The 13,178-nt window shown below is 38.6% G+C and overlaps 1 protein-coding gene across 1 annotated transcript in view; it reads left to right on the top strand.

Annotated features, from left to right (window-relative positions):
- The window catches only part of iars1 (isoleucyl-tRNA synthetase 1), a 157,503-nt gene extending 148,559 nt beyond the window's left edge, over positions 1-8,944 (top strand). Inside the window, exon 34 of the mRNA XM_084100950.1 lies at positions 8,654-8,944. Within this exon, the coding sequence (XP_083957076.1) occupies positions 8,654-8,733 (80 nt within the window). The 3' untranslated portion in view covers positions 8,734-8,944. The remainder of the gene's footprint in view (positions 1-8,653) is intronic.
- Positions 8,945-13,178: the final 4,234 nt, after the last annotated feature.

Below are 13,178 nucleotides of genomic sequence, written 5' to 3'. Positions count from 1 at the left end.
AAAAATAAATAGCCTATGCCTGTTAGGCTACGACAGAATTGGTTAAATTTAACAAAAGAAAAAATGAAATATGTATTAGTAAATTTTAAACAGAATAGAACAAACTTTTAGAACAGAAAAATAGAATCAAAAGTTTCTAATAAGTGCTACAAAACACTGTATAAATAGTGCGAGCCGGCTTAGGCCACGCCTCACTAGCGAAACGGTTTACCACGTGACTAAGCGCTAACAAACGAGACTTCGCTGAGATTTCGAGAAGGGTCTGGCTGCAGACCTGCACAACAGATCTAAACATTGGGTCTAGCCAGGTGAACATGTCTTGTTGAATCTTGTTGACGCATAACAGTAAAATACTTAATGTTAAGGTCTGAATGGAACCCATTACGGCTACCCATGAACATTAATACATAGAGGCAGGAAGAAGTACTTTAAACCAGCCTTTATTAATTTTTAAGAGATTGGGTTTGGGGCTGGGTCTGTGGGACTGTTTCTGGGGGACGAGTCTGAGGGAAGAACAGGAGACAATAGTAAGGAGAATGCAGAAGACAAAAGGTAAGTAAAATAAAAAGTGAATCCCCAGAAACAGTCCCACGGACCCAAACCCAAACCCCATCTATATGCAATAATAATTAATAAAGGCTGGTTTAAAGTACTTCTTCCTGCCTCTATGTATTAATGCTCATGGGTAGCCTAAATGGGTCCCATTCAGACCTTAACATTAAGTATTTTACTGTTATGTGTCAACAAGATTCAACAAGACATTTTCACCTGGCAAGACCCAATGTTTAGACCTGTTGTGGTATTTATGCAAATTAGCACATACGTAATTAGATTATGCACCGTTTGTCCATGTTAACAAACAATTTCAAAAAACTTGTAATACAATTTTTATTTGTCTTGATGTAAGTAATCAACTCAGTAATTTTCATGGTGATATCTAAAGGTTAAAATTTTTATCCTATTCACGTAAGAAAAATAATGAATAGGCGTATGAATAGGCTATATTTGGGTCTTTTTCGAAACTTTCCCCTAATGGGATTCTTCGGGACTTTTTTTTCCTTACTCAGGACATATTGAGGATACAAAATCAGTTGAGTTTGCTTCTGTTGCAATTTGTTCAAGGTTGACCCCCATTTTGGCTTAAAATGACTGGACTATTTTCAGAAGTTTTGATTTTTGATTGAAACTCAGAGCGCTTGAAGCTCCGCGAGGCTCATGTTGAAGTGTTGACCACACAGCTATCGTCTGAACGCGGTCTCATGAGCATGAGCTTAACGCAAAGCCTCATTGATGTGGCATTTTTCTATTGCAATATTTAATGTTGAAATGTTTTTATAATTTATTAAAGAAAATTATGCTAATCATAACAACCTACTCTACGCCTATTTAATTCTTAATTAATGCTAAAACACAAATGCTGCCGGTTAGCAAGTCCTGGCAATGTTTTAATTTTACGATTGTTTAGTTTAATTTATTTCACTGTCATGTTTCAGTTCTTAAATCTCGGCCTACTAACAAATTAAAATAACACGAAGTATAAGACGCATAACCTTGACATGCATAGCCTTTCTAAATTAGCCTTAAAATTAGATGTCACTGTGGATTGTGAGCAAGTTTTACCAGCAATATCTCACTACAAAATGTACACGCTCATTTGACTGATGTGATTCCTGACTTCTTGAAGCCTGGAAAATGTAGTTTGAAAGAGCCAGTGTGATCCTGCTCATGTTCTTCATCAGCGGATCACTGTTCCTGTAAAACATCTGGAGATGAAAAACACGATGCCCATTTTTCCTCATTTTTCTTCTCATCTCGGAGCCAGAACACGTTTTGTCTGCAGACATCAGACTCGTGCTGTTTGTCCGAAACCTAACGGATCAGAAGAGAGTTTGTATTTGTTTTGTTGTTGGTGTCTTAAAGGAAGTGGGTCGTATCCCAGGAGCCTCTTCTGTTCTCCTAGACATACAGATGAAGATGGCAGATATCTGTCACACCGCAGACGCCAGACTCCCATGATTCCATCACCGGCCAGTGAATAAAGGAACGTGTTCAGTTGTTCATACTGTGACTTGTGAAAATACCCCAATACGCTCATATAAGCGTATATAGAGACTGAAATATCTCAGACACTGTGCCAGAAATCACATACTGTGTAGATTCGGTTTCAGACTTTGTGACCCATATAGAGGGAATATGCATTGGCATTGCTTTCCCGCGGGAACACACTCCCTCATCCGGACTGAGTGGCAGAAGAGCTGCTGAGTGACTGGATTTAATGGGGAAAACTGCGAAAACACGAGTAAAACGAACGATTATCAGTTTAAACTAAAGGTTGGACTCAATATTGTGTTTCTTACACCTTAGATCCAGTGATCATGGATATTGACATGCGTCAGGAATCGTGTTTCTGACATTTATATGAGCCTGATTTCAACGCTGAGGAAATACATGAAGCAAATTTGCTTGTGAACGCTTTATATAAATACAATATACAGTGAGGAAAATAAGTATTTGAACACCCTGCTATTTTGCAAGTTCTCCCACTTGGAAATCATGGAGGGGTCTGAAATTGTCATCGTAGGTGCATGTCCACTGTGAGAGACATAACCTAATTACTTGAACGTAACTTAGTTCAAGTTCACTTGCATTTGCGTCTTTTTGTGCAGATATAAGTTGTAATGTTACAGCTATGTTGTGTATCTAGGATTTATGATTAATCTCATGTAGGATGTGTTATTTGAAACGGTCTAACACTCTTCAGCTTCACTCCATGCAGCTATTCCTTTTAGATGTTTCTTTTTTTCGAAAACATTGGTGCATTATTGATAATCTAGCAGTGTCATTTTTTTTGTATTTTTATAGAAATATTTTCATGTGATATTTTTATTTGTCAACATTTATTTTTGTAGCAGGTCTATAAAAGACCTATCAGTACTCGAAATGAAAAATGTACAAAAATACCCATCCCTAACATTACTAGGCAAAAAAAAAGTTCTCTTTGAGACTAGAGGTTTCGCAATATATCGGTATTGACGATAACCGTGATATTAAAAAAATTAACTATTGTTATCGTGTTAATTGGAGGTGTCGCAATATACCGGTATTGACGGTATGAATAGGACACGTATGATAATATAGCACGTAAATAATCCAATGCCAGTATCTGGTTGACATACTTATACTTATGGATTATCGTATGTTTACTTCAAATATCTTTAGAGAGCAGTATTTTTTATATTTTTACCCAAAATAGGGCATTATGGAGTGCTAAAAACAAACAAAAAACATCTGATACATGACAGCCCTATTTAAGACATATTGGCCAGAACCGTTTTCATTTCTAAAATAGCAATGTAGAATAAGACCTACTTGTAAACATGGCGTGGAAGTATGGACTGCAGGAGGCCAGCACCACCTTGTGTAGGGATGGGAATTGATAAGAATTTAACGATTCCGATTCCATTATCGATATTGCTTATCGATCCGATTCCTTATCGATTCTCTTATCGATTCTTATTGGGTGAGGGAATAAGTACAAATTTGTTTGTATTAACTCGCTTTAATATCTGATCAGAAGACACAGCACAGAGTATACACAAATTATGTGTAGCAACCTCAGAACAAACCTATGTAGGTGAGCTACTTCTCAAAGTAAAGTCCAGGGACCTATAGCCTAGGGCAGTGTTTCTCAACCTGTGTGCCTTGAAAGATTATCAAGAGTGCCTTAGGATTAGGAAATTGACAATTTTCACATTCATTGGTCCGGACAAAAAAATAAATAAAACTGCCATTTATGTGCCATAAAAACTAAAAACACAGACTGAAAACAGTTTAGGAAGAGCTTGTGTCTTTTTGAATATTAACAGTGCTCATTTGGATTAGGCTATTGAGTTACTAAACCAATCTTTGTCAAATAATACACGGGTTTTCTTCACATTTTGAACGTTTTTGTTTCCATTTGTTTAATTTCAAGATCTGATGTGACTTATCCATTGTTGCTTTTACAGCTACAAAGCTGGGAGCACTAAATGATATTCAGGCACATTATACACGCTTTTAACATTAAATAAAGCACAAAAATAGTACCTGATATTATCATTGCCACACTTTGAGATTGTTGTTCCAGCGCGACGTCGCAGTAAAATAGGATCCGTTTCAAATAGAATCGTCGCGTGTCGCGGCTGGTTAAACTTTGATTAACATGGAAAATGATACTTTTTATCGCGTGTCGCGTCGCATGTAGTTAGGACGCGGTCAGAGCGCTTCTGCCTCGATGCCATGTTTGCTCATAGTGTTTGCTACGTTCTGAACCAAAACAACGCAGCACGTGTGTGACGTCGTGTCACATTTGAACGAGCGGAACCGATAAGCGGAATCGTTAAGCAGGTATGCTAACGGTTCCAAGGAATCGATTCACTGGGCACCGGTTCTGAAGAAGAACCGGTTCTCGGTTCCCATCCCTAACCTTGTGTGCCTTGATCTCCTTGTTGGCCACATGAAGCACAATGTCACAGAGCAGGCCGCGCTGCCGCATGCGGTTCATGGACACGAAGGAGTCGTGGTAGTGGCGTTTGGAGTTGTGTGAGATGCTGTGTCCATCCCGGTTCAGCAGCTGCATACCCCCCTCCATCATGCCGGTGCTCTCCAAGGCCTGCTGGAGCCTGGGCCTCACTCTAGGACACTACAGGAAGAGAGAAACACACCATATGAAGTCAAAAATTGGGTTTTGTGGCTTTTAACAGATGTATACTCTTCCTCTTCAGAAAAAAGTCCAAAAGTACTGATGACTCATCCTGCACTACAGATTTTTGTCCAATCAAATGCGGTCTAAAACGAGAATGTCCCTCCTCCTAATAAAGTGCAACAGTGCCGACCCACTTTTTCAATGGTCTTGGTTCTGGAAGTATTTTTTCCATTAATTTTTCTCATAAGAATTTTTTTTAAAGTCTTTGTTAAAGAGCAAAGACCAACCAACAAACATTTACTTTGAAGATAAAAGGAAAGAACTACAATTTCATGAAGGATTGCAAATGATATACAAATGTGGTCAGAATTATTGGCACCCCTGGTAAATATGATCAAAGGTGGCTGTAAAAATAAATCTTCATTGTTTATCCCTTTGATCTTTCATTAAAAAATTTGCAAATATCTAACCTTTCATTGAAGTAAAAGAATTGAAAGTAGGAGGTAAATCATATTATGAAATAAATTGGCAACAATTATTGGCACCCCTAGAATTTTTTGAGTAAAATATATCTGAAGTATATTCCCATTCATATTTAAATTTTTAGCACACCAGGGTGACTAGGAACATGAAATTGTCTAGCTATGACTTCTTGTTTCACAGGAGTTTAAAGGTGCCCTAGAATGTGAAATTGAATTTATCTTGGCATAGTTAAATAACAAGAGTTCAGTACATGGACATGACATACAGTGAGTCTCAAACACCATAGTTTTCCCTTTCTTATTTAAATCTCGTTTTTTAAAAACACCCCTGAAAAACAGGCGAATCTCCACATAACACCAACTGTGACGCAACAGTTGGGATCATTAATATGTACGCCTCTAAAAATGTGCATATACCAGCCCATGCTCAGTGCCAGGCGGAACTGTGCAGCCGAATCATCGGAAGTTCTGCAGGTGAAGAAACAAGCAGGAGGAGGATCATAGGGAAAATGGCAGATCTATCTATAATCTGATACCGCTACAGTTTAATTCGAAGTTGTTAGTTGCTCTGCCCGTTTCACCACGGACTGTTTTTCTAACCTGGAACAATATCAAGCAGCCAGGCTTCTCTTGGCGTCTCAAACGGACGAAGGGGGCAATTTCAACTAACGTTATATTCCCGCAAGCGGTAAGTAGTGATTTTATTAACGATAATTTACACTGTGTTATCTAGATCCAGCGCGATATTGTTTTTTCCTCGAGAGACATCGTGGCCTGCAAACGAGCGAACGAAGCATGGCAGTTGCTCAGTGTTTGGATGTACAAATGAACACAAAAGTATTTTTTTAGCTCCTTCATCCGAGCCTCTGGAGAACCAGTGGGTTATGTGAATTTCTGATGTGTAATTGTTCAAGTTCAGACAGATAATCTTTCTCTCAAAGTCGTTCAACACTGTTTATGCATCAGTAAATCGCGTTGCAGTGATAAGATCTTCATTCACGCGATCAACAGGCTGTCATCTGCTCAATGCTGGAATAGATCTAAATACTTAAAAAACTTATCATGATTCGTTAATCCCGATAGCTGTAATAGTAAAAACGTATAAAAGCTGTAATAGTAAAAGTTTTCCAGATAGCTATACATGTAATGCCAGATATTTCATATGCAAGCATGTCAGCCAATCACAGCAGTGGGCGTTTACACTGAAGTCTCACAGCAGACACGCCCCTTCAAACAGAGTGTTCAATCCAGGGAATGAAATCAGGCTAGGAAATATGCCTTTTATTTCTAAATTATAACAAATTTTGATCTAAAAAACATACTAACATTATAAGGGCACCCCAGGAAACATTATAAAATAATAAAATAATCCATTCTACGGCACCTTTAAATATATATGAGGAAACACAAAGGCCAAATTCCCTTAATCATCACAATGAGTAAAAACCAAATAATATAGTTCTTATGTGCAGCAAAAGATTGTTGAGCTTCACAAAATAGAAAGTGGCTGTAAGAAAATAGCTAAAGCATTAAAAATTCCCACTTCCACCATCAGGGCAATAATTCAAGAAGTTTCAATCCACTGAAGATGTTAAGAATCTGCCTGGAAGAGGACGTGTCTCTACATTGCTTTAATGCAAGGAGGAAAGTTTGAGTGGCCAAAGACTCTCCAAGGATCACATATGGAGAATTGCAGAGATTCGTTGAGTATTAGGGTCAGAATTCCTAAATAATACAAATAAAAACATCAAACAGCACCTACATCACCACATGTTGTTTTTTTCTTACGTTCAATCTTATTTTCCTCACTGTAAGTCTAAATCCATGTGATCACTCATATCAATGTTATATATATCATCATATCGCCAGCACTAAAACTTGTGTAGTTTTTTGTCAGTGTTTATTTAAAAACATCCGATTATGCAGAATATACGATGGTAAATATTTAATTGATGAGTTGTCAAAACAATATATAACAATACAATATATAGGGTATGATTTTACCACTAAATTCATCATATTGACACACAATAATAACTGCAAATCCACCTTTCTCTGCCTGGATCCAGTTGTTTCTATGAATTACAGCGATAAATGTGCTTCTCTGTTCTGTAGCTTTCAGCAGTCTGTAAAAATATATCTCAGATTTCTTGTCAAATCTAGTTGTACGGTCGATCTCAAAGCTCTTTCCTGTTTTAAACGTGTTTTTCACGTCATTCACACTGAAAACTAATGATGCCACTCAGTGTGTGTGTTTTAGGGCTGGGTAAAAAAATATTGATTTCTCGATTTTAATCGATTCTCATTTTTACGAAACGATATCAATTCTTAAATCTCAAGAATCGATTAGTCATCCTGTTTTCAGTTGATGAATGAATGGAACATTGTAGCGCATCCCATCCAATAAATCACAGTAATCTTTGTGCTTGTTACTGTTGATACTATTGATACTACTATTGACTCAGATTTCAAATTACGTCCATTTTCTTACGAAATTCAAAAACATAAATACCATTTTGGCGCTGTGGCGTGAGATCGCTCTGGCTCAGCTCTAGAGAAGCACATGATCTTCTCTTCCGCCTTAACACCAGTTACAGCGCGAAATAAACATGAATGAGCGTCTGAAAGCGTGTTAAAAGGTAGAGCACAACTTATTGAAGTCCGTATCATGTGACATGGAGTCGCTCAATCAGTGTTTCAACCGTGGAAAGACGTCAGTAAACAATGTCATGTAACGTCACATTTACCTCAGAAAAACCATATCCAGTGACCATAAACTCGTCAGTCAGCGAGAAAAATTAACTCTAGAGAGGAGCATTTTGCTAAATATATGCACCATATTACATATTCATTATAATTTTTAATGTTCTTCAATTTTTAATGCATGTTTGAATAAATCTGGCAGGTTTTTATGACAGCCACCATTTAAATGTTTATATTTCATGTAACTTTATTATTATAAAAATAAATAAAAGTGTAATTTAAGTGTTTGTATACAAATCAGTTAATTTTTACCTTCAATATTATAGTAGGCTAATGAAGCCTATAGGCTACAACTGACTCCCATAGTTTACAGCATTAGTTAAGAGATTTGTTTTCCTTGTACCTGATATCCAAAATAATCAATATTGAATCGAATCGGAATCGAATTGTGAAATTTGTGTCAATACCCAGCCCTAGTGTGTAACCACAGTCACTCCGGCCGATGGTGACGTCACACTCATAACCTCTATAAAAAGTATGTTTTATATAGTATAACTGTGTATATATGAATGAAATCCAGATGTACTGCATCCATCCTGTATCTTTGCGTCGCTTCACTGCCATTCTCAAATCCTCTCCTCCTGTCCAATGGATGCGCACTTCAGAATCTCAGCAGAAGTAGAAGGACGTCCGGGAACTTTTCGCTACTGTTTTTTAGGGTCATTGATTTCAGACTCGCATAATTAGTACTAATGTTCAGTTTTTTTGCATTCTGTGTTTCCAGAGCTGATGGCGTCCTCTCTGAAGACTCTAAACACGAAGACCCTGTATGTCAAAGTTCTTCCCACTACAGCCGAAGCGTAACCAGATCAGATAAAGGTCCTGATCACGTCTATTCGTCCTGGTGTTCCTCTTGCTTTCTGGGTTTGCTGTTGGAAAAGGGAAAGAATGTAATGATCAGATAAATCAATGTTTGCTGATTGAGAGTATTGAAGATTCAGACACTTTCTGTTACTAAAGCATGTGGCAAAGCTTTTAATAAACCTTTAAGTGCAAATAAAGCCTGTGAATCGTTCATGTATCATTCTCTTCAGAACGGCACTGCGATGACAACGCAACACGTGCATCCGATCAGTGTGAACAAATGCTGTAAAAGTGTTTCTTAATATATAGTGGTAGATCAGTCTTAAACTCGCCCTCATGTCGTTTCAAAATGCACAAGACTGAGAGATTTCTGTCCCTCTGTTGGAAGTCCATTCACCCGAAATGTTCACGCTTCAAAAATTCACAAAGACATGGTAAAAGTAATCCTTGTGGCTTCTGAAGAGTCACGATCGCTTTATGTTAAACAGATTTAATTTAGGCTTTTATTCACATATAAACATGGATCACTGGAGACATGGAAGGACAGCTGTACTTGCTTGATGCATAAAAACAAACATCGGTTCTCGCTCGTCAAACGGGAGTGTTTGAGCATCCATTGACCGTATTTGATGTGCGTTTGTGTTTTGAAGATGAAAGAAAGTTGTGATTTTGGAACGACATGAGGGCGGGTAAATGATAGAATTTATATTTGTGGGTGAACTGTCCCTTTAAGGTTTGATCAAACTGATCATTTCTCTAAGAGGTGAGTGAGTTGTTTCTGAGTTGAGTTGTTTTCGGGCAGGACTAGATTTCCTGGAGGACAAAATTCGTATTTCACAGACGTACTTTGTGACTTTAATCCTGTCTGAATCTGCCAGGTCTGTTTTTCTCATGCAACCTCTGTAAACATTCCAGAGCAAATCACCTACTGTTTTTCTGCCAATGAAATCTAATCCCGTCCGAATGTATTACCCAACGCTTCTGCACGCTAATCTTCTGCACACTGCACCTGACGAAGAAGTGATGCAATCAAAAGAGAGCCAAATGACTGACACTTGACCATTTTAATATTAGCGTCAGGAAAAATACATGCCTAGATTTCTCTGCTCATTTACATGGGTTTATTATAAGCTGACACTTCTATAGACTCGCGTTGTTTAGAGAGCTAGCTAGCTTTTCTTCTAGTCGCTGAGAGCTGAAAAATGTTCTTTGTTTAAATGCAGCAGAAACATCAGCCATCTCTTTATCCAAAACCAGGGCCAGAGCCTTGTGTCCACATTTTTATTTTCAGAAACACACTAGGTGCGTTTCCATTACAGATTTACGCAAAACTCTTGCGATTTTTTTTCTTCTAAATGTCGACAAAAAACTATTGCGAAATGACGGCGTTTCCATTGACTGATGTTATGCGACTAAAACTTAATTTTTTCCTCTCGCGATAAGTAAAGTCATTCCAAAAATCATGGCAACGGACGTTGGTGGTTTATGCATCTCAGCCACTGCACTGGCCATTATTATTAATCAAAGGAGATGTATGTGTGTTATCCCAGCATTAATGGCAAGGAAAGACCCTTATTATACTTGTGAGCGGCACATATGAGGAGTTTCTGGGTGTTTCTCCCTCAGATCTGCTTCGAGGTCTTGATTGTGGCATTTATTTGAGGTTTAGAATCCAGTATTCCTGTAATTCTTTTGTCTTATATGAATTTAATAAAGAACTCTGTCTCGTATTATGTCCAAACACACTGCATCATCTACGTCAGGTGACCTGTCAATGCGCAAAAACTGTTTCCATTGCAGTTTTGTGAAATATTTATTTTTCGAATTGCCTGAAAAAAACCCTCATGCAAGCGGAAACACTTTTTTGCGATAAATGGGAGTTTTTGCCATTTGGCGTATTTTCAATTTGCAATTTCAATTTGCGCAATTTGAAGGGTAATGGAAACACGGCTAGTGTCTACGAAATCAGATGCTAGTAACAAGGGATGCACCAATATGACATTTTTGACCGATACGATAACCGATAATTCTTTATATTTGAAAGTGATAACCGATATATTGGCCGATAAATCTAAAATCTGAGTTTTTATATTATTTTTGAGAGCCTGATTACAAAAACAAAAGTCTCACCATTAAAAGTCATGTCCCAAGCACACAATTATAAAGTTCTCATTATAATTTGATGTAGCCGATATTTTTTTTTATTGATTCCAATCATATTTCAAGCAGTTTAAAACCATCATGTTGAACAGTGCGAATCTGAAGTGTCTCAGCTGAAGGAAATAATACATTATTTATCGGCTTTAAAGGAACACTATGTAGCTTTTCAACCTTCATAATATATTTCCAAGACCCTTGTGATGGTACATCGACTTACAATAGGTTGAATGACACGTCTGCCATAGCCTGACGGGGTCTGTATCGCTTTTACTGGCACTACGTAACTTCGGGGTTCGGGTAGTAACCCGAGCACAAAAAGAACTACAAAATTCGACTGCTTTACAGCATACGTCACTTCCCCCACCACTTCCTCAAATTTGGATGTGAGCGTTTATATACTGTCTACGTGAGAGGCCAACCAGCGTTTGTTTTCGGCTTTCGTGCGTATGTTTTTGTCATGGGGCTGTTTACACCTGGCCACTTCATGCGTTTTCTCAGATGGGATAGCTATCTGATCGTGAAGAGACCGTGTGTAAATGCCCTCCGAAACGCATTCGAGACGGATTTGAATCCGATCGCTCAAACCACTTCAGGAGGAGATCTGAGACGCATTCCAGACGAAACTGGACAAGTGTAAATGCATCTGGTTGTTGAAACCACATATGTAAATTGTACTCCTCCCAAAAACACATTTATGTGACCAGGTGTAAATGGAATCGTTTTGATAAATTAGAAATCCGATCTGAGAAAACGCATGAAGTGTATTTACGACAGTGCAAGTATTCCACAGCGACTCTAGGGGTCGCTGTTTGACAAAAACAATTTCTCCACAGTGTGCCTTTAATATATCGGCCAAATGTTCTTATTGCTAACGATAACATTAAAAATGAACATATATCGTCCGATACCGATATGTTGGCCGATATATCGTGCATCATTAGTAACACTTCCGCGGATATAAGCATCTCGACTGGATAAAAAACGCTGCTTCCCCAAAGCGCACTGAAAGCCTGATGTTAGCTAGATGTTTTCAGAAGAGTTCATGGCATTTTCAGCTAAAAACACCTCATATTCATTCCTGCTCTTCTCATAAATTCACATTAATTCAGTGAGCATGTGGACTCTAGATTGGTTTGTAAAGGTTAAACTTTTGAAGTTCTCACAGTGTCTTAAACTGCTGAAAGATGCTGAAAAACATAGGCTATGTTTACATTCATAACTTCTGTTTCAATCGGACTGAATTCATTCCGATTGATGAATCTGAACACTAAACGTGATCGGGTTGATGATGATGACGTGATCGGGATATATATTTTTTGACACACGCACACTGCACGAATATACAGAGTTTCCCGCTGTTTGCGCATAATAACTATTCTCCTACATTGATTCTTTATTTGTTTTAAACAGCAGACTTAATATTTATCCATTTCTGGCCATAATTGGGAGACGATGAGCAAATGTGCCGCTGCTAATATTGATCGTATGTGGATGAGAGTCTGGAACACTGGTGGGACGTTGCTCCGCTTCACAGACGCAGGGAAAGGAGGATTATAGAAGGACGGGACACTCGTTTATTCTACAGGAAGAACAGCTCGTTCTGCCACACGGCATTACGCTATTTCTACATCACTGCACGTGCGCAGTCCTTTCAGTTTCGGTTTCAGTCCGATCAAGTGTTCACATGTTCTCTCGATCGGGTTAGAAAAGGAATAAACCCCCTTTCAATCCGATCGGAATCCCAGTCGGATCGAGCTCAATCTGATCGATTGAGGTGTTTTACATGAAGGCTTTTCAGTCCGATTGAGCCGTCAGTCCCATTACTGACGGATTATTTGGTTGCATGTAAACGTATCCATTGAGACTCCATGAAATCTCTGAAGATGTGATGTTCTCTGACGGCGCCACCAAACAGGCCCAAAACCCAAACCTCATCTGTCCATCTGCCATCTCCCCTGCCCGTCGCTTGAGTGGGATTATCCCTGAATCGCAGTGACTTGGTCTTTTGCTGCCACTGTGGCTGAGTGAATATTAAACAAACCTTCACCATCTGTTCTCTCTGGAGGAGCTCAGAGCGGCCAGTCCTCCATCTGCTACACACACTCGCTTATAATTCAACTATTGAGAGAATCCCGCATGGACAGAAACCTGCCAATCTCCTCGGTCTCTGATCCGGTGGTTGAACATCTTCAAGTGTCCTCGAAAACCTCTGGATTGTGTTTACAGTGACGGATTTACTGAGGAAGCCTGGAGACATCACACTGAGATGAGCGTCAAAATGCTCT

This window comes from Abramis brama, assembly GCF_963993115.1.
Source record: "Abramis brama genome assembly, chromosome: 23".
Lineage (NCBI taxonomy): Eukaryota > Metazoa > Chordata > Actinopteri > Cypriniformes > Leuciscidae > Abramis > Abramis brama.
This window is presented reverse-complemented; position numbering and strand designations above follow the sequence as displayed.